Raw genomic sequence first — 22,065 nt, 5'->3', positions numbered from 1 at the left:
CCATACAGTACATTCCACACAGATGTTCAGTTCTGAGAATAAGGAAACTTGTAATATCAGACATGAGTCAGACCTAATTGCTACTTTTGACTCTAAAGAATAAGGCACAAAACACATCTGATCATGACATGTTTCTACTGGCAACGTGAGATACCTTGTGAAACAGTGACTCCTAGACCCATTCTTACATTTCATCTCTAAAATGCTTCAGCCTCTTTTAAATGACCAGAAAAATAACATTCTTGTCTTAGCTCAAAGCAAGTGTCCAAGTGCCAACTTATAAACTCTTTAATACTATATAAATCATTACAATTAAATACTTGATATACATTCTTCAAGTCTGGTCCATAGAGATAAAAAGTGGTCAATAGAAAAAGAAAATACAGTGGGGAAGTCTTTGATAAACCCAGTCACTGGTTTATCAAGGGATCCCGGAGAACGTCTTTCTACTTATTCATACATTTCATCAATCAAAGTCAAAATCGTATTTAATTGCATTAGTAAGAGATACTTAATTAAATAAAACATACTCAAGTGGATTTTAAATATACTGTGCTCTAAGTTCATTGCAGCAACACTTTCCCAATTAATGGAAATCACCGAAACATGTCAATAAAACGCATATAATCAAGTATGCTTTTGTGAAAGTGAGATCAACTGAGATAAGTATTCAGACCCCTTGACTTTTTCCACATTGTTACATTACAGCCTTATTCTAAAATGTACTAAATTATATTTTTTCTCCTCATCAATCTACACACAATAACCCATAATGACAAAGCGAAAACAGTTTTTTAGACTTTTGTGCAAATGTATAAAAGAAATAAACAGAAACACCTTATATACATAATTATTCAGACCCTTTGCTATGAGACTCGAAATTGAGCTCAGGTGCATCCTGTTTCCATCCTTGAGATGTTTCTACAAATTGATTGGAGTCCACCTGTGGTAATTTCAATTGATTGGACATGATTTGGAAAGGTACACACCTGTGTATACAAGGTCCCACAGTTGACAGTGCATTTCTGAGCAAAAAAACAAGCCATGAGGTCGAAGAAATTGTCTGTAGAGCTCAGAGATACGATTGTATCGAGGCACAGAGATCTGGGTAAGGGTACCGAAACATTTCTGCAGCATTGAAGGTTCCCAAGAACACAGTGGCCTCCATAATTCTTAAATGGAAGAAGTTTGGAACTACTAAGCTGCCCGGCCAGACTGAGCAATCGGGGGAGAAGGGCCTTGTTCAGGGAGGTGACAAAGAACTCAATGATCACTCTGACAGAGCCCCAGAGTTCCTCTGTGGAGATGTGAGAACCTTCCAGAAGGACAACCATCTCTGCAGCACTCTACCAATCAGACCTTTATGGTAGTGGCCAGACAGAAGCCACTTCTCAGTAAAAGGCCCATGAAGCCTGCTTGGAGTTAGCAAAAAGGCACCTAAAGAATCTCAGGCCATGAGAAACAAGATTCTCTGGTCTGATGAAACCAAGATTTAACTCTTTGGCCTGAATGCAAAGCGTCACGTCTGGAGGAAACCTGGCACCACCCCTATGGTGAATCATGGTGGTGGCAGCATCATGCTGTGGGGATGTTTTTCAGCAGCAGGGACTGGGAGACGAGTACAGATTGAGGGAATGATGAACAATACAATTGTGCCAAGATTGTAGCGTCATAACCAAGAAAACCCTAGGCTGTAATCGCTGCCCAAGGTGCTTCAACAAAGTACTGAGTAAAGGGTCTGAATATTTATGTAAATAAGATATTTCCATTCTTCATTTTTAATACATTTGCAAAAATTTCTAAAACCCTGTTTTTGCTTCGTTATTATCAGGTATTGTGTGTAGATTTATGAGGGGGAAAAACTATGTAATACATTTTAGAATAAGGCTGGAAGAAATGTGGAAAAAGTCAAGGGGTCTGAATACTTTACAAATGCACTGTATATGGCACAATAATGGCCTTGCCTTAAAGGGGTTTTCCCTCAGCTGAACTAACCAATGCATGAATTTAGTGTGTCTTCTACAATCTCCTTCTCACACCATGGCAGTTCAATACGCATTTCAGTTCTCTAGTAGTGTACACACAGTGCAGTAGTGTCATCGTGCAGTGGGGCCACAGTTGTCTCTAGCAGTATCCATTTCCCCCTCTCAAATCCACTCTCTCAACACCTGGGATTGTGGCGCAGCAGTGAAGAGGAGGCACTGTGTTCCAGAACCTCAGACCACATAGCTCTCTGCCTCTGAGGCCATAGCTGATCTCCTGACACTCTCACTGGACCTGGAGCTGGAAGAGGAGACCCCACCCTCACCCTGCTGGGAACCTAATGATCTCCAGTCTCTCGAAGGGGCCCTGGATGGCCTTACACTGGCTGAGGAGGGGGAGATAGGAGTGGAGGTTTTGGCTGGCTCAAGGTTCCCACTCGGTTCAATGATGGTGTTGATGACTGGGAAGGGGACAGACAAATTTGGCACAAATCAACATCTGAAATGCTGAGGGAGAAAAGCAAATGACAAAAAAAGAAATAAAGCTTTTAAGTGATGCTTGTTTACATGGAGATTTTACTCAAGATTTGTGATGAAGGTGCACTTGCCTTCAAGTTGTCTCTGAACTCTTCTGAGCTCTTTGAGAATAGATGTGATTTCCTGAAATACAGATAGGCATTTTACACTGCAGAGGGAATTAAACAATACAGCAAATCATCAGAAATACCTATAAACCTGGTCCAATAAGTCTGGAAATACCAACCTTGTTTGAGCCTTTCAGGACAGGGATGTCATTTTCAGCATTGATCTTTGCTTCAATCTCCTCCCAAATGTCCTGTTTGTTGTGGAATAGTACCCTGAAAGCACAAAAAAAAACTAGCTCGAGTACAGACAAAGCAACCACGTATAAAATGAGGAATTACTAAACTGAATATCTGATGTACCATATCTCCCTAAGGATAGACTATCTGCCCAACACAGCATATTCTACTCACTTTCAGTCCATTAACCATGCTGGCAGGCTGTGATCACTCACTTAGTCATGCAGAGCTAACTGCATATCAGAGAGGATTAATACAACTTCTCATCTGGTTCTGGTATGAGCTGTGGGGAGAATGGCCTGACAAAGTATTGTGAACTTTTGCACATGCTTCTTGTCAAGCTAGACATTCTTACTTTATTTTCTCAGCTAGTTGCTCTGTGTTTTCTCGAATAGCCAGAGAGATCTGGGACACTGGATTCAGCATAAGGTCATCAACAACAACCTGGAGAGAGAGATGACAGACATTCAGTCAGCTCTCCACTTCACAAAGACAAGGCTGATCACCGCTGGGCTAAACAGCAACTTATCAAGAGACAATCTATTTGCTTTTAAATTTAAATTCTCAAAAGGGATTGAAATGGTATGAACAATGTTATTGTCTAACCTCTTCCTGGTTCCATCCTCTGTGCTTAGAGTTGTGTTCCTGCTCATTCATCATGGTCTGGTCGGGGTCCCCGGCAGCAGGTGAACCAGGGGGAGCTCTCTGGTAGTTCACACCAGCCTCAGGAATAGGATGGACCAACTGCAATACAACAGGAGCCAGACATTAGTTAAGGGTGGTTATGATATGTGCCAATCATAAGGTAACATATAGAAACAGAGCGATCAAGATGAATCCATGGATATGACCCCATTATTGACAGCGGAGTGTTTTGCATTGGCCCCAGATGTGAGAGCAACCAATTTAAATGTTGTTGTGAAAGTGAACTGATAAATCTGCACCTGAGAAGGCTGTGCAGCCTGAGGAGATGGCTGTGCTGTCTGATAGCATGGAGTGAATGGAAACTATTGGTTTAAAGGTTGAGTTGACGGTTGCTGATAATGGGCCTCTGTACGGCTATGTAGATATTCCATTAAAAAAATCTGCTGCAATAGCAGATTGCAGCTACAATAGTCATTTACAACATTAACAATGTCTACATTGTATTTCTGATCAATTTGTCTTCTCCAGCCATTGTAACATGAACCAGTAAAGACAGGTACAGATATACTTTAATGGGTGCTATAGAAAATATATAAATTGAAAAGCTCTCCATCAGGCCCATAAGTGTGTGACTTGGCAGTGTGGTTAACATACCTCATCCTGGGTGGTCATGGTAGAGGCAGGTGTGTTGGCCTCCACTCCAGAAGAGCTCTGAGGATCAGTATCACCAGCCACGTCATGGATCTCCCTGGCCAGGATGGCCAGATCTTTAGCCAGGTCCTGACTCAGTCTAGAAGGGGAGAACAGACCAACAGAGACACCTCAGGCACTCTTCCAAGAGCAAAAAAGTGTTGCAGTTTTGAAGCAAGCTTTCAGAGGTTTTACAGATTTTGCCATGGGGCGGAGAGACATTTTTGCAATTTTATAAGAAATTTAATGCTGTTTCTCTAATTTTGCCAAGGGGCAGAGATATTGTTTTGGGCATTTTTACAGCTAAGTTCCTGATATATCCACAAAATTGTCATGGGGTGGAGAGAATTCTTTTATAGTTTTAAAGCCAATTTTCTGCAATTCTATACATTTTGCCATGACTAATGCCATGTTAATTATATCTGAGTGAGAGTGACTAACAAAATCCATGGGGGCTCCCTGGATGTCAGGGTCCCTGAGCACATGCCCTACGTGCCCGGTCAGTATTTGGCCATGATAACTACATGTTTAGATGGCTTGCTAGACTGACTTACCAATCAAATAATTGCTAGCCATCATTGAGTGACTGCTAATGGCTGACATAAAAAGAGAAAAAATGCTGATGCACAAACAAATTTCTAACTCAATGTTGAGACGCCGATTGAGATCCTAAAAATAAATAAATAAATATATATATTTTTTTTTAAAGAGTCTGGTGCCCTAAGTGGCCGTTTATGCCTGGAGCCAGCCCTGGTTGTCCCCCTGCTATCTCAACTCACTTTGCTATCTCAGCACTGTGGGAGGACCAGTTCTGGTAGGCGTCTCCCTCGTGACTCTCCTGGTCCGAGTCTCTTGAGCGGGCTTTGGGGCGCGGGGGGATGAGGGGCTGGGAGCGGGAGGCTGAGGGGGTCTGGGAGCGTTTGTGTTTAGGGGTGATCTGGTTACCAGAGTCATACTCCTCCTCCGAGGTGGAGGTATAGTCAGAGCCTTTCTGCCGTCGTCTGGAGCCTTGGAGCCATGAATTGGTTTGAACGGTGTTTGTGAGGTTAGGAGGATGAGGAAGGCAGGAAAAGACAGAGACACCATGACAAGGACACCGCAAAAAAAACTACAAACCCCAGATATCGCAAAACACCCAAATATACCCCAGAGACCCATACAGAAGGGTTTTTGTAGAAGTGCTCATTCAGATGGTAAATGTACTGATGCAAGATCACAACCTAAGTCTTTCTATATATGTTATTCATTAGGATTTTCTTTTATTCAAAAACATTCACAACCTGAAATGAGCACTCAACCCAACAATAGTAATGGCTACTGTAAAAAATAGTAATGCTGTTGAAGACCATAGAAGAAGTCACAAAGTAAAGAGAAATGTAATTATTATCGCTCAAAGGATAATGTACGTACGGTATTCGACATCTGACCCACAATACTCTCATAATTTTCTAGGCAGTCGTGTTATGATTGAATGTTATATAATGATTATGAGAACATTGAGCAGATGGTATCCACTTTCACCACAGGTATTCTAGGGGAAATTCCACGGTAACAGAGTGATGCTGAGACTGATTTCACCTTAAAAGCTATGTCAAACAAAAAACAATAATTGCAAAGTCAGACAGACCACACAACTCCACAGTAACAGAATGGCGGTTTGTGCTGTCATTCTGTTACCAAACTTTGCATCTGCACTGTTCTTCAACTAAATGTGTTTTTGTAAGATTTTCTGTGGAAATTGTTAAGTCATTGTGCATTGAGTTGTATAGTTTGTTGATCTTTGCCATCATTGGGTTTTGTTTTGCATACATTTTAAAGTGAAAAATCAGCATCTGTTACCGTGAAATTGCCCCTATAGAAAATAATTGCAGGGGTTATATTTAAATTACAAATAGAAATACAGTATAAGTGTTGTTAGTGAAGGTCCTTATTAAAAGCCAAAGGTCAGGGACCTTTAAACCATGGCTCATGAAACAAATCTCCAGAAGAATACAACCTAGGCTTGCCCCCTTGTAACTTGTTAGTTGAACTAATTGTCTCAAACTCACTTAAACCAATTCATCCAGATCATTAATAGGACTGGTCTCCTTTACGCAAACCTACATTGTGATGCTTCCAATCCAGAAGTTGACATTTTTACGTTTCATTACATTTCTGAAACATTTCAAGATTGTCTGGGACATATTTAAACACTTAAGACAGATTGTTCTACCTGTAATGACCACTTTGTCAAAAGACTAATGTTATATCATATTTTGCAAAGAGTAGATTTTGTGTGTAACTCACTGGCTGTGCTGCTGGTGTATTTGGCGCTGCTGGAGCGGCCGCGGGTGATGGGCTTGCAGGGAGCTCCAGAGGCCCTGCCTAGCACAGGCTTAGAGCTGGGTCTGGCGACGGAGGCCTTGCGCCCAGAGCCGCTGTTGGACTCTGTGCTGCGGTTGGAGAAGCCTGTCCTGGGTGCGGAGGACTCTGTATCACTGGGAGTGGTGAAGGAGCTGGTCCTCTTCCGGGGCAGAGCCAGCATGTCCAGCCTGGAGAGCTGCTTCTTACTGTCCTGGGAGGCTTTGGTGGTCCCACTGGCCTCCTGGGAGATCCTGTCCGTCTCTGTGCCCTCGTTGTCGGACGCCTCGCCCAGGCGAGCCCGACGAAGCATGGAGGCTCTAGTAGGCCTTGGGGCATACATGCTGTTGGAGCGGCTCAGGGCCTGGGACACTTTGGAGGACTTAGAAGACTCCTCCTTCTGCAGGGGGGTGGTGTACTTCTTGCGTGCAGTGGGCCGGTAGCCCTCCTGGTCTGAGGAAATGGTATCAGGCCAGTAGGGTAAGCTGGAGCCCTGGGTGTCATCGCTAAGGTCCATGGAGCCATGTTTGCTCACACTGCGTCTCATCCCCAGCCTCCTGCCTGGTTCAGGCTTACTATCTCTGCTATCTTCTCCCTGAGACCGCTGCTTTTCTGACAGGCGATTATGGGCTGACGGCTGGCGACTGGGCTCCTGGGTGAAGGAGCTGGCAGAGGACCTCTCCCTCTGAAGGCCACAGGTGATAGAGGGCTTCTTAGATCTGGTCTTGGGTGTAGTCTGGTTGCTGCGCTGGCTGGCAGTGCTGGCTGAGTCCATGTCAGACTCCCCAGACAGAGTGTCATCTATGGGGCAGGGAACTACATCAGTCTGGGCCTGGAGCTTGGCCTCCAGGGCAGCCAGAGCGTCCTCAGTCTCCTTGAGGTAGGAGTGGGTGTCCTGGCTGCAGATACCCTGGAACACCCCAGCAGGGTCTGGGTCATTCTGAGCAGGCTGGCTGGAGATGTAGGGGAGTCTGGTGACCTGTGCAGCATCACCTGGCTGGTCCTTAGTGAAGCTCTCCTGCCTGACCAGAGACACTGAGATCTCCTTGGGCTGAGGGCTGACTCTACCCTGGTAGTCCAGCTTGGGAGCTGACGAGTTGGGCTTCACAGTCTTCTGTGAGTCCTGTCCACCCCGTTGTTTGGTCAGGGTGGCTGTGGAGAACTGTGGTGTATTAGGAGGAGGTGGTAGTTTTCTCTCAGTCCTGGGCGTATTGGGTCTGGATCCCCGCTCCTCAGAGTCGATGTAGAATGATGTAGACTTGGGTGTGAGTCTGGGCCTCTCCTCTTCTCTGCTCGGAGATGAACTCTTGTCTGTCATATCTGGTGTGGGCGTCGTCCTCTGGTCTACGATGGAGCCGTCGTCTGACTTACTGGCATCACTCAGGCTGTCTGGGTCTAGGTCATCCTGAACAGACAGGTTGTGGAGTCCCTCCTGTGGACAGAGCGCTCTGGAGCTCTTCTCTCTGACATCATAGGTAGAGTAAGTGTCCTGATGGACAAGAATGCTGGGAGTTGGAGTCTCATTCTTCTCCACCAACGGTGCCTGAGGCAGAATCCGCCGTGTTCTGGAACTCTGGCCTTCTGATTCCACACTTTTGACGTTGCGACTGAGCATCGCCTGATAGCCGGTCCTCCCACCAACTGAATGGAAACAGAAGGATGCATTTTTTATGAAGTTGATAATCAGGACTATATCTCATTATCATTTCAAATTCTGTGCAAATTCCCATCAGGTGTCTTACCTCCTCCTGACAGCTCAATCTGTGAGGGGATGTCGAAGAGGCCTGAGGGGCCAGAGTCTGTGTAGCTGTCTGCCAGGCTGGCCCAGCGAGACACCCACTTAGAACCACCAGACACCTGCATGAAGGATCACTCTAGTTATTCATGTCACAACAGCAGTCAGTAAACACAATAACGCTTACAATACAAGGAAAAATAACACAATCCCGTTCAAGAAATTATAATTTACGCTTTAAAAATCTATTAGGGAATAGACACATATACAGCTAGGGATGTTAGTGTCATTTTCAGATATAAAAAAATATCCTATGACAGCAAAAACATGCCAACCGCCACAAAGCCATTCCTATTCCTCAGATAGAAACCAAGGACACCACAAGAGAAAACCAGTTGGTCACATCCAAACCCAGCAGGAAGTAAAGAACTACAACACCAACACCCCCATAAACCAAAAGACACTACACAAAATCTGTGAGGGAGATAAGGAGAAACCATGGAGAATCAAGAGACCAAAACATGCAGATTTGTGCTTCCCAGTTTATTGACCCAGTAGATGAATTAAATGACTGATTGATTGATTGATTGATTGTTTGTTTGATTGCGTTAGCTCTGGGAATCTGTCACCACACGGAGGCCGGCTGGGGGTTTACCTGCAGCTGATTCTGTCCCTGCCCTGGAGCTGGCCTTAGATCCACAGAGCTACTCTCCCTACGCTCCTCCCTGTCCTGAGCCTTAACAGGCTTATATGCTGCTGCTGTAGCGTGGCTGGGCTGCTCTGGCCCCTCAACAACCCCAAACACCTGTCAGAAACAAAGCATGATGTGTGAATGCTGTCGCTCCAGGGTTGTCGGCTGCCAAGTCCTCTACGCTCCTGTGTGACACCCATGATAGCTTTTGTTAGATAGCATGGCTGTCGGATACTTAACAAGGCAGGTTCTCAGGCTGAAGCTCATGGCATGACAAGGTGTGATATTAAAACAAACTTGGAGAGATAAGACTATTACAGAGAGTAAGGCAAAAAGACTTGCCTGGTCTATCTTGCTGCGTGCCTCCACCACCTCTTCATCCTGGACCTCTGTCTCGATGGTGTAGGTGCCTGCTTCACTCAAGGCATCGTCCTCCTCATTCCCCAAGCTTCTGGGGCTTCTAACCTCCAGGATCCGTGCGGCCTCCAGGCTCTGTGCGGCCTCCAGGCTCCGTGCGGCCTCCAGGGTGTGGTTGACCAGGGATATTAGAGGGGCTTTCAGGGACACAGGCTGGTTGACGGTGGAGGTCTGAGTCAGATATGGGACAGGGGGCTGAGGGGGGCTTGGTGGGGTATGGTGGGAGTTGGGCACTGCTGCCATTTCTGTTGGTGGTGGGCTGATGGTAGGAGACACAGGTGAAGTCTTCCTCTCCCAGGTTGTGTTCATGCTCGGTCTAGTCTCCTGTCTGGACTCCCTCAGGAACTCAGCAGTGAAGTCCTGGGCCAGTTTAGACCTCCGGCCCACACTTCTAAAGGGCCTGGGCTGTATGGAGGAGGATTGGGAAGAGAAGCTAGTATTGATCCGATCCTCTGTCTTCTCCCGCCTCAGGGAGCCGGCCCTCTGGGGGCCTCCAGAGCCCGGGCCCTTCAGGGGTATGGTATACTGCTGGGTGGGGGAGCTGGGGCTCAACTTCTTTTCCAGCTTGTTCCTAAGGGCCGGGCTGTCGGGCTGGACTGTGTTGTTGGTGAAGGTCTGTGAACGCTTCTTGCGTGGATTGTCATCAAAGAACTCGATGACGAAGGCCTGCTGGGGGTCTTCTTTGCCCTGGCTCTGAGGAGGGGAGTGAGTCTCTGGAGGGGAGCTGGACAGAAGGTCCTCTGAGTCAGGGGGTGTGAAGGGTCTAGGGGGCTTTGACTGGATAACCTGCTTCCCGTTCACAACAGAATCCTCAGAGTTGCCCCGAGTCCCATCCTCATGGTGATGGCCTGATGATAAATACAGAAACATGTTAGCTTGAAAGCTCTGACAGTAACAGTGGATTCAGTGTATATATATCATTGTGTCACTCACCTGTGGAAGCCTTGTTGTAGATGGGCAGGTCACTGTTGGTGCTGAAAATGTCCTCTGTCCGAGACCACCTCTGCACCAAGCGCACATCGCTTTGGTCCAGCCAATCAGCCACCTTGCTCTCTGCTGACATCACCTCCGTGGGTGCGGTGACCGCCTCCTTATTCAGGAGCTTGCGTTGCTGGCGGAAAGAGAACTTGGTCACATGGTCTTTGATCTTGATTTTACCCGGCATGCATTCATCAAACTCGATGGTGAAGGAGGCGTGGCTCTGCACCACAGGGGGTGTGGGGGTGGGGGCTGGGGGGAGAACAGGGACAGCAGGGGGGTCAGTGTCCTTAGTGGGAACCTCCTGGAGCTCCCGCTGCTGGAACTCCTTGGTGGGGATCTCAAAGTAGCTGGGCTCCCTGTGGTGCGAGTAGATGGGCCTGGCCTGGCTGTCTGACAGGGAGCCGTTGACCTCCTGTCTGTAGCTCTCGTTAGTATTCTCTGTAGGGGCAGACACAGGGGACAATATAGATAAATACTATACAGACCAATACTGTAAACTAGTGATTTTGGGAGGGCGGGGAAATCAATAAAGTTGAATATCGCAATATTATTTTGGACGATATTATATCGATATTTGATATATTTGATATCATTAGCATTAGCTAGCGCTCGTGGGCGCCTAAACTCACACTTTCATTTCCCTGACTGATCAAAACTAGTTTTATCATTCTCTCTCATCTCTCTGCAGCAGACATATAGTGAGCAATATTTTTGGAACATCAAATCGTAATATCGAATCACAATGCACAGAATTGTGAGAATCATGAGAAACGCAGAACATATCATAACGGCACCTAATTATCATGATAATAACGTATTGTGAGGTCCCTGGCAATTCCCAGCCCTACTGTAAACTGCAGGCACAAAGAATATGCAGTATGAGTTGGGTAAGGGAAGGAATCACAGACACTACTCGAATGAAATATTAAATATGCAAAGGAAAACAAATCACAGAAAAACTCTGCCAAGTATTCCCTATAAATCTGCAGCCACAAATAATAAGGTGGCTTGACTAAGTAAACAAACAAAAACATCAGCCAATCAATGGGTGCCAGGCCAGCTGGCTGTGAAGAAATGTCACTGTGGGAGCTTGGAGTCCAAAGGAGAGTGGTAATCTGTTCCAGCCAGGCTGGGCAGCATGAGGCTAACAGTCACCCTCCCTCCTCTCTCCTCCACCCTGTCCCCTGGTCTTACAGGGGTAATCCATCACGAGGCACTGCCCGCTGGCCTGGGACGGCCCTGGACCAACCTGGCTCAGTGTGACACTGGCAGCTCCTGGTCACTAGTCGGCACTACAGAGCTAAACACCATCCATCTCTCAATGGATGTATTGAAAACTTTTGGTGTGATGCATAACAAAGTATTATGCTTGCCACTCTAATCAAATACATTTGGCTGTAACCTTTATGAGTTAGCACAGCTAATAACAATATTGAAGTGCCAGGCCTCTTTCAGAGTGACATGCTCACTCTCACATATCCGGAGAAACAAATGAACTGATAGTATACTAATAGTAGAGAAGTGTTTGTTCAAGACCTGCAGGGTCCTCGTCTGGCTGCTGTCCTTCACAGTGTTCAGCATCATCCTCCCCCCACCACGACGGCTGCCCATACAGAGGAGTGGGTCTGGACACTGGAGCCTCGCTGGCCACTAACAGACACACACATGATAAGATACATGGACAGAGAGAGAACAGAGTGAGTACTGCAGCAACTGCCTTAATTTTGCTGGACTATAATAAATACAAAAACTGAGTGATGTAATAGTCACATAGCAGAATGATTGCAAACCCTACAATGTCTGGGTTTTAAGTGAAGCTGTACATTGAAACATTACAAATAAGCGTAGCACAAACAGTCGCAGTGGATAATATTCTGCATTTTGTCCTACTAAAATGTTTCATCAATTTAATAACTTTGATAAGAAATCAGCCATTGGCAAAGCAGGTAGAGGGGCCTGGAGTTATGAGGTCACGTGATACACAATCCTCGGAGGAGGAGAATGAGACTGGACATGGTAATCCTAATCTTCACTAAAGGGAGGAGATGCAGAAATATAACAAATGAGAAGCTTTTCAAACAACACTGGTTTACGATGACTCATCTCTCCAGAGCAGAACATTGACGAACTGATAACCTTCCATGTACAGTATATGGTCATACAGTACTTGCTGCTGTCCTGCTTGAATGCATTATCACAGTTGAGCCATGTAGTGGTGGTCCCTAGATTCTAAAAGGTCACTTCTATAGACGACAAAATACAGGTTGGTTCCACACGCGTTTCCATATATGAGATGAGAGGTTGCTGACACAGTCAAATTATAATTATTGTTAATTGATTGTCACACAGATTCTAGGTTGGTAAGAGGTTTACAATTCAATAACAAATAAACGAAAATATATTCTTTACATTTTCTTTCTTTTATATAAAATTGCACTAACAAACCATATGAATCTGTTTTTATCCATCCCCTACATCTGACCAATAAGGGCACTAGGGCAGATTTCCTGTCACCCTCAATAATGTGATGACATCCAACAGCTGGCTGGCAAGCCCAGGACACTAGCCTATATGGCATAAATCAGATTATCCACATGCCTGGTGTCTGTGAACTAAACAGACACATTAGGGCTCTCACACTGGAGTTGTAGTGCTTTGGTTAATTTAGGCCAAAGTGCTGTTGCCCAGGACACACAATAAGACATCAACAGAGAGAGGGAGGGAAACAGAAGGGCATGTCACTAATTCCATTTGGCTTACCCAATGCCTCATTTCTAGCTACACAGGGTGGATGACACAGCCTAAAATGGTTTGTGGACTTTCTCTAGTGCTGCACTGAGTCATTTTAAGCTTTTCTATGTTGGTGTGTATCAGGAATGATGAAGCCGCTAATGAAAGACATGAAAATAAACTTTAAATCCAGAGCTCTTCTCAGGCAGTGGAAACCATAAGGATACATTTCCACATTACGTTCTACACTGAACAAAAATAAAATGCAACATCCAACAATTTCAAAGATTTTACTGAGTTACAGTTCATAAACAGGAAATCAGTCAAATGAAATAAATAAGTTAGGCCCTAATCTATAGATTTCACATGACTGGGAATACAGACTTCCATTGGTTGGTCACAGAAACCTTTAAAAAAAAGTAGGGTGTGGATCAGAAAACCAGTCAGTATCTGGTGTTACCACCATTTGCCTCATGCAGTGCAACATCTTTGCAAACATGCTCAATGGGTGACATGTCTGGTCAGTATGCAGGCCATGTAAAACTGGGACATTTTTAGCTTCCAAGAATTGTGTACAGATCCTTGTGACATGGGGCTGTGCATTACCATGCTGAAACATTAGGTGATGGCGGTGGATAAATGGCACGGCATTGGTCGTTGTTTGTTGTCCATAGCTTATGCTTGCCTATACCATAACCCCATGGGGAACTCTGTTCACAACATTGACATCAGCAAACCGCTTGACCTCACACAACGCCATACGCTGTCTGCCATCTGCCCGATAAAGTTGAAACAGGGATTAATCTGTGAAGAGCACACTTCTCCAGCCTGCCAGTGGCCATTGAAGGTGAGCATTTGCACACTGAAGTAAATTACAACACCGATCTGGAGTTAAGACCCTTGTGAGGATGACGGGCACGCAGATGAGCTTCCCTGAGACGGTTTCTGAGACTTTGTTCAGAAATTCTTTAGTTGTGCAAACCCACAGTTTCATCAGTTGTCCGGGTGGCTGGTCTCAGATGAGCCCAAAGGTGAAAAAGTCAGATGTGGAGGTCCTGGGCTGGTGTGATTACACATGGTCTGCGGTTGAGGCTGGTTGGACGTACTGCCAAATTCTTGAAAACAACATTGAAGGCAGCTTAAGGTAGATAATGACCATTCAATTCTATGGCAACTGCTCTGGTGGATATTCCTGCAGTCAGCATGCCAATTGCACACTCCCTCAAAACTTGAGACCTCTGTGGCATTGTGTTGTATTTCAAAACTGCACATTTTACAGCTGCCTTTTACTGTCCCCTGCACAAGGTGTACCTGTGTAATGATCATGCTGTTTAAAATCAGCTTCTTGGATTATTTTAGCGAAGGAGAAATTCTCACTAACAGGGATGTAAACAAAACTGTGCACAAAATGTGAGAGAAATATGCTTTTTGTATGTATGGAACATTTCTGGGATGTTTTATTTCAGCTCATGAAACACTGGACCAACACTTGGACATGTTGTGTTTATATTTTTGTTCAGTATATATTAAAAAGTACATGGCCTGTCAGGGTAGACTACAGTAGGCCAGACAAGGTCACCTCAGAGAGCAGCAGGCTGCTTTACAGACAGCAGGAGGAGAAGACAGACTCCACAGTCCACACCCTGTAAGACTTCAGAAAAAACAGACATTTCTGAGCCTCACAGTGTTGAGTCCCTGGACTGTCAACAGGGTGTGGCCTGTAGGGAACGGGACACTGGTCACCTCACCAGTCCAGCTGCTTCATGATGAAATAAAAAGAGTCAGTCAGCAGCTACATTAACCCATCACATACAGGCAGAGTGGGATGAAGGCTGAATGTAAACATTTAAACTAAGTGTAAATGGCTGGAGGTCTGGCATGTCATAACCTTCTGACTGTCAGTAGTTAAAGCCACTAGTGATGGTCCATCCTTGCACTAGTGATGGTCCATCCTAGGTCTGGATGAACTGGATTACAGAGTGGGATCAGCTGGGTTAAAGGGTTTACTCTACTGTCATACAACATGGTTGATCAACTTACAGTCATGGTAGCTATGACATCCAGTTTTAAAGATTGTGGAGCGATCTTGTGTGTTTTGACCCTGTGAATGAAACTCATGCACTGCTTGAACCTTCGATTCCCCTGTGCTATTTAGATGTTTAGCAATTTGCCAGAGGTACTGACTGTGTGTGTGAACAATGAACATCTCTACAATATTTGAAAATGAAGATAAAAAACAAGATATCACTCATTGGAATCAGACAGTATATCCGTCAGCGATTTAGGAACATAACTGCCCTGAAAATCATATTAAAGTAGAGCCCGACCAATGTGTTTTATCGGGTCCGATTCTTGGGAGACAAAAATGACTGATACCGACATAGCTGACTATGACAGCGGGCGGGGGATAATTTTCCCACATTGAATTCTCATGATTTGTCATCCAGAAGAGCAATTGTCCTATAACTATGCTTCAAATGCTGATTTCATACATTGTGGCAATAATGACATCATGAGAATGGTCACAAGTGTTCAGATAAGCAAGTGTTCAAATAAGCATGAAATACCATTTTATCATCCTATTTATTGAATATTGGTCGAATTATCGTCCGATACTAGGGCTATTACGGTGAACGCATTACCACCACATCGGCGGTCAGGAGTCATGACCACAGTCAAATTACACGTGACCGTTTAGTCAAGGTAACTAGGCTTCTTCAAGCTCTGATGCTGCCGATGGTCATTCGTAGCCTACCAAACGTGCTAACTGCCTGGTACTAATCACTGTGACATCAATGCATATTTTCCCCCAAAATTCAAATCAAAACACTTCATGAGAGCCAATGAGCACAGTGCGCAACATTTCTATAGACTCTGCAATTGCGAGAGAAAACAGAGTTTTGATAGCATCTTTTAAAGAAGTGGAGGACCTATCATCTTTCTATAGGCTTGGCCTACTATTTATTTCTCAATTTCTTAATATTAAGCACATTGCTTTGCAACAGGAGTATAGCCTACCTGGCTGGCATGAAAATTAACCACGGGAAAAGTGCTCTCCATTTGCTATTTAAGTGCATAGATGACATATATTTATTTTCCCCATTCCCCTGAGTGCATGATAATGGTCCATTCTAAATCAAAACTTAATTCACACATTATTTAGAATAAGGTTGTAACGTAATAAAATGTGGAAAAGGGAAAGGGATCTGAAAACTTTCCAAATGCACTGTATATGCTTAAAGTTATTTATGAAACTTTAGATGAGACATACCTTGGGCTATATGTTTTGATTTTTAATACATTCTAAGGCTGCATGATGCGACTAATGATGATGATTTGAAAAAACTTTCATGAAAGGCACGAGTTCTGCTTTGTTTCTTGTGCAGGCTGCACACAATTCATCAGTCTCTCATTCCCTATTTAGCAAGCCCTTGATAATATTCCCACCAGGCCTTGAATTTCCTGGCAGCATCCCCCTTATGTATCCATAATGACCTTAAAAAAAATACCTTTAGTGACCAAAGTGGCCGTTGTGGGCTTAATAAAATAATTATAATACCCTTCTCCCGGCTGCCATGCTCCGAAGAACCTCTCACTCACATGGCTCTCTCAGATATCTCAATTCTTATTAGCCAATGCCCGTCACGTGATCGGGTCCTTCTCAAAGCATCTCGGCTAAGAAGTAGGCTACAAGTGAAGACGCACACATCGGGGATGCAACTGCGCACGTCCTTCTTATCGAATTTCGAGGTGCATATTGAAGATGCTAGAACTGTCCACGTTTAGTCTACTTGTCGTCAGCCAACAAGATGAGTAGGCCTAACAAACAGCAAAAGCACTGGCCTATGTCAATATGCTATCGCCCATAGTACAAAAGTTGACCTATTCTATTGGAAGAAGAAATACATATTCCAAACATACTCTGGGACAGTTGTGGGATGCAATAGACCCCAAATTATACAACCACTCGCATCAAAAAAACGTTTAAAAGCAATGAGGCTGATGCAACAGATCAGAACGTTAGCCTAATAGTTTATCAACATTTTAAGCTATTTATTTGCATTATAAGCGCAGCAATGCACTTAAGGCAGTAGGCTATAGGCATGAATGTTCCAAAATGCAGTCAATTAGCGGGAAAACACTTCTCATAAGTAACTGCAAAATGTGATTATGCATGTAATGCTTTATTATAAAAAGGTGCATTTTTATGGTGAAAATGATCTTCCCCAAACGTGAAACCCATGCACCGCCTATGTTTGCCAATAAGGCTCTTCACCGGTTGTAAAGCGGATTAATATGCTTAATTTTGAGTTATTTGGCCACTTTAGTCTAAACATATAGGCCTATGGGCTAGGCTACATGAGGTGTGCGACTATGAAAAGTTGCGCACAAAAAAAAGGCATGCGCTTTTTCTTGCCTTGCTGCACGTAATTGAGCATCATTCACAAGTGATAATACATCATTCACAAGTGATAGGCTATTATCACCCATCAGACTATTCTTCATTTAATGTAGTCTTTACCTATTCTAAAATAGGTAAAATAACAAATGTTCCACAGAAATCTACACAAACACTTTTACAAATGCACAATAGAGAGCATCATGTATCACCGACTGGTACGGTAACTGCACCGTCCGCAACCGCAGGGCCCATTAGAGTTATGCGGTCTGCCCAACGCTTCACCCAGGGCACACTGCCTGTCCTCCAGAACACCAACAGCACCCGATGTCACAGGAAGGCTAAAAAGCGCATCAAGGATATCAACCACCTGATCCAACACCTGTTCACCCCGCTATCATCAAGAAGGCGAGGTCAATAGAGGTGCATCAAAGCTGGGACAGAAGCTGTTTTTCAGTCTCTCGATCTCAAGGCCATCAGACTGTTTGTGAAACAACCATCACTAACATTGAGTGGCTGCTGCCAACATACTGACTCATCTCTAGCCACTATAATAATGAAAAATGTATGTAATAAATGTATCACTAGCCACTTTAAACAATGCCACTTTATAATGTTTACATACCCTACATGACTCATCTCATATGTATATACTGTCCTCTATACCATCTACTGCATCTTGCCTATGCTTTTCAGCCATCGCTCATTCATATATTTTTATGTACATATTCTTATTCATTCCTTTACACTTGTGTGTATAAGGTAATTGTTGTGAAATTGTTAGGTTAGATTACTTGTTAGATATTACTGCATGGTCGGAACTAGAAGGACAAGCATTTCACTACACCCGCATTAACATCTGCTAACCATGTGTATGTGACAAATAAAATTTGATTTGAAGTCCATGGAGAATAAGAGCACCTCCTCCCAGCTGCCCACTGCACTGAGGCAGTGAATTTCAATAAGCTTTTCTCTACGGCTAGCCATGCTTTCCACCTGGCTACCCCAACAGCTCTACACCCCCAACAGCAACTTGTCCAAGCCTCCCCCATTTCTCCTTCACCCAAATCCAGATAGCTGATGTTCTGAAAGAGCTGCAAAATCTGGACCTAAACAAATCAGCTGGGCTAGACAAAATGGACCCTCTCTTTCAAAAATTTTCCGCCTCAATTGTTGCAACCCCTTTTGCTAGCCTGTTCAACCTCTTTCGTATCGTCTGAGATCCCTAAAGATTGGAAAGCTGCCGCGGTCATCCCCCTCTTCAAAAGGGGGATGAACCAAACTGTTACAGACCTATATCTATCCTACCCTGCCTTTCTAACGTCTTCGAAAGGCAAGTCAACAAACAGATCACAGACTATTTCAAATCCCACCGTACCTTCTCCGCTATGCAATCTGGTTTCCGAGCTGGTCATGGGTGCACCTCAGCCACGCTCAAGGTCCTAAACGATATCATAACCGCCATCAATATTGTGCAGCCATATTCGTTGACCCGGCCAAAGCTTTCGACTCTGTCAATCACCACATTCTTATCGTTCGACTCATCAGCCTTGGTTTCTCAAATGACTGCCTCGCCTGGTTCACCAACTACTTCTCAGACAGAGTTCAGTGTGTCAAATCGGAGGGCCTGTTGTCCGGACCTCTGGCAGTCTCTATGGGGGTGCCACAGGGTTCAATTCTCGGGCCGACTCTTTTCTCTGTATACATCAATGATGTCGCTCCTGCTGCTGGTGATTCCCTCATCCACCTCTACGCAGACGACACCATTCTGTATACTTCTGGCCCTTCTTTGGAAACTGTTAACTAACCTCCAGACGAGCTTCAATGCCATACAACCCTCCTTCCGTGGCCTCCAAATGCTCTTAAATGCAAGTAAAACTAAATGCATGCTCATCAACGGATCTCTGCACGCACCACTACTCTGCACGGTTCTGACTTAGAATATGTGGACAACTACAAATACCTAGGTGTCTGGTTAGACTGTAAACTCTCCTTCCAGACTCACATTAAGCATCTCCAATCAAAAATGAAATCTAGAATCAGCTTCCTATTTCGCAACAAAGCATCCTTCACTCATGCTGCCAAACATACCCTCGTAAAACTGACTATCCTACCGATCCTCGACTTCGGCGATGTCATTTACAAAATAGCCTCCAACACTCTACTCAGCAAATTGGATGCAGTCTATCACAGTGCCATCCATTTTGTCACCAAAGCCCCATATACTACCCACCACTACGACCTGTATGCTGGCTCTCGCTTCATATTCATCGCCAAACCCACTGGCACTGGTCACCATAGCAGCACGCACTGCAGCAGGTATAGTTCACTGGTCACCCCCAAAGCCAACTCCTCCTTTGGCCGCCTTTCCTTACAGTTCTCTGCTGCCAATGACTGGAACTAATTGCAAAAATCACTGAGGCTGGAGACATACAGTGGGGAGAACAAGTATTTGATAACTTGCAAATCGGCAGTGTATCCTACTTACAAAGCATGGAGAGGTCTGTTATTTTTATCATAGGTACATTTCAACTGTGAGAGACGGAATCTAAAACAAAAACCCAGAAAATCACATTGTTTGATTTTTAAATAATTAATTTGCATTTTATTGCATGACATAAGTATTTGATCACCTACCAACCAGTAAGAATTCCGGCTCTCACAGATCTGTTAGTTTTTCTTTAAGAAGCCCTCCTGTTCTCCACTCATTACCTGTATTAACTGCACCTGTTTGAACTCGTTACCTGTATAAAAGACACCTGTCCACACACTCAATCAAACAGACTCCAACCTCTCCACAATGGCCAAGACCAGAGAGCTGTGTAAGGACATCAGGGCTAAATTGTAGACCTGCACAAGGCTGGGATGGGCTACAGGACAATAGGCAAGCAGCTTGGTGAGAAGGCAACAACTGTTGGCGCAATTATTAGAAAAAGGAAGAAGTTCAAGATGATGGTCAATCACCCTCAGTCTGGGGCTCCATGCAAGATCTCGCCTCGTGGGATCATGAGGAAGGTGAGGGATCAGCCCAGAACCATACGGCAGGACCTGGTCAATGACCTGAAGAGAGCTGGGACCACAGTCTCAAAGAAAACCATTAGTAACACACTACGCTGTCATGGATTAAAATCTTGCAGCACACGCAAGGTCCCCCTGCTCAAGCCAGCGCATGTCCAGGCCCGCCTGAAGTTTGCCAATGACCATCTGGATGATCCAGAGGAGGAATGGGAGAAGGTCATGTGGTCTGATGAGACAAAAATAGAGCCTTTTGGTTTAAAACTCCACTCGTTGTGTTTAGAGGAAGAAGAAGGATGAGTACAACCCCAAGAACACCATACCAACTGTGAAGCATGGAGGTGGAAACATCATTCTTTGGGGATGCTTTTCTGCAAAGGGGACAGGACGACTGCACCGTATTGAGGGGAGGATGGATGGGGCCATGTATCGTGAGATCTTGACCAACAACCTCCTTCCCTCAGTAAGGGCATTGAAGATGGATCGTGGCTGGGTCTTCCAGCATGACAATGATCCGAAACACACATCATCTCGCTTTGTAAGTAGGAAAAGCTGCAAAATCGGGCAGTGTATCAAATACTTGTTCTCCCCACTGTATCTGCCTCACCAACGTTAAGCATCAGCTGTCAGAGCAGCTTATAGATCATTGCACCTGTACATAGCCCATCTGTAAATAGCCCACCCAACTACCTCGTCCCCATATTGCTATTTATTTTTTGATCGTTTGCACCCCAGTATCTCTACTTGCACATTCATCTTCTGGTCATCTATCACTCCCGTGTTTAATTGCTAAATTGTAATTATTTTGCCACTATGGCCTATTCATTACCTTACCTCCATAATCTTACTTCATTTGCACACTGTATATAGACTTTTCTATTGTGTTATTGACTGTACGTTTGTTTATTCCATGTGTAAATTCGGTGTTGTTTGTGTCGCACTGTTTTGCTTTATCTTGGCCAGGTCGCAGTTGTAAATGAGAACTTGTTCTCAACTGGCCTACCTGGTTAAATAAAAGGTGGGGGAAAAATGTCTGCAGTAACATATCTGCAGTAATGAAGGTCCATAAGAACACCAGTGGGCTCCATCATACTTAAATTGAAGAAGTTTAGAACCAACAAGGCTCTTCCTAGAGCTGGCTGCCCGGCCATACTGAGCAATCGGGGAAGAAGGGCCTTGGTCAGGGAGGTGATCAAGAACCCAATGGTCACTCTGACAGAGCCCCAGAGTTCCTCTGTGGAGATGGGAGAACCTTCCAGAAGGACAACCATCTCTGCAGCACCACCAATCAGGCTTTTATGGTCGAGTGGCCAGATGGAAGCCACTGCTCAGTAAAAGGAACATGACAGCCTGCTTGGAGTTTGCCAAAAGGCACCTAAAAGACTCTCAGACTCTCATGAGAAACAAGATTATTTGGTCTGATGAAACCAAGATTGAACTCTTTGGCCCCAATGGCAAGCGTCACGTCTGGAGGTAACCCGGCACCATCCCTACAGTGAAGGACAGTGGTGGCAGCATCATGTTGTGGGGATGTTTTTCAGTGGCAGGGACTGGGAGACTACACAGGATCGAGGGGAAAGATGAACGGAGCAAAGTACAGAGAGATCCTTGATGAAAAC

At 44.7% G+C, this 22,065-nt stretch overlaps 1 protein-coding gene across 4 annotated transcripts in view; it reads right to left on the bottom strand.

Moving 5' to 3' along the window:
* Positions 1–1,839: 1,839 nt before the first annotated feature.
* The window catches only part of LOC112256639 (centrosomal protein of 170 kDa protein B), a 43,559-nt gene continuing 23,333 nt past the window's right edge, over positions 1,840–22,065 (bottom strand). For 2 of the 4 annotated variants that reach the window (XM_042325410.1, XM_024430025.2), the window contains 13 exons: positions 11,839–11,952; positions 10,255–10,740; positions 9,247–10,169; positions 8,869–9,018; positions 8,221–8,335; positions 6,425–8,119; positions 4,918–5,146; positions 4,103–4,238; positions 3,410–3,547; positions 3,159–3,247; positions 2,746–2,839; positions 2,591–2,642; positions 1,840–2,443 (listed from right to left, as the gene is read on the bottom strand). In XM_042325410.1, the coding sequence (XP_042181344.1) occupies positions 2,217–2,443; positions 2,591–2,642; positions 2,746–2,839; positions 3,159–3,247; positions 3,410–3,547; positions 4,103–4,238; positions 4,918–5,146; positions 6,425–8,119; positions 8,221–8,335; positions 8,869–9,018; positions 9,247–10,169; positions 10,255–10,740; positions 11,839–11,952 (4,448 nt within the window). In that variant the 3' untranslated portion in view covers positions 1,840–2,216. Of the gene's footprint in view, positions 2,444–2,590; positions 2,643–2,745; positions 2,840–3,158; positions 3,248–3,409; positions 3,548–4,102; positions 4,239–4,917; positions 5,147–6,424; positions 8,120–8,220; positions 8,336–8,868; positions 9,019–9,246; positions 10,170–10,254; positions 10,741–11,838; positions 11,953–22,065 lie in introns of those variants that run through there. The other 2 variants (XM_024430027.2, XM_042325411.1) reach the window with 2 other exon arrangements.

This window comes from Oncorhynchus tshawytscha, linkage group LG08, assembly GCF_018296145.1.
Source record: "Oncorhynchus tshawytscha isolate Ot180627B linkage group LG08, Otsh_v2.0, whole genome shotgun sequence".
NCBI classification, from domain to species: domain Eukaryota; kingdom Metazoa; phylum Chordata; class Actinopteri; order Salmoniformes; family Salmonidae; genus Oncorhynchus; species Oncorhynchus tshawytscha.
The sequence above is the reverse complement of the archived record's forward strand: the minus strand, read 5'-3'. Positions and strand labels throughout refer to the sequence as shown.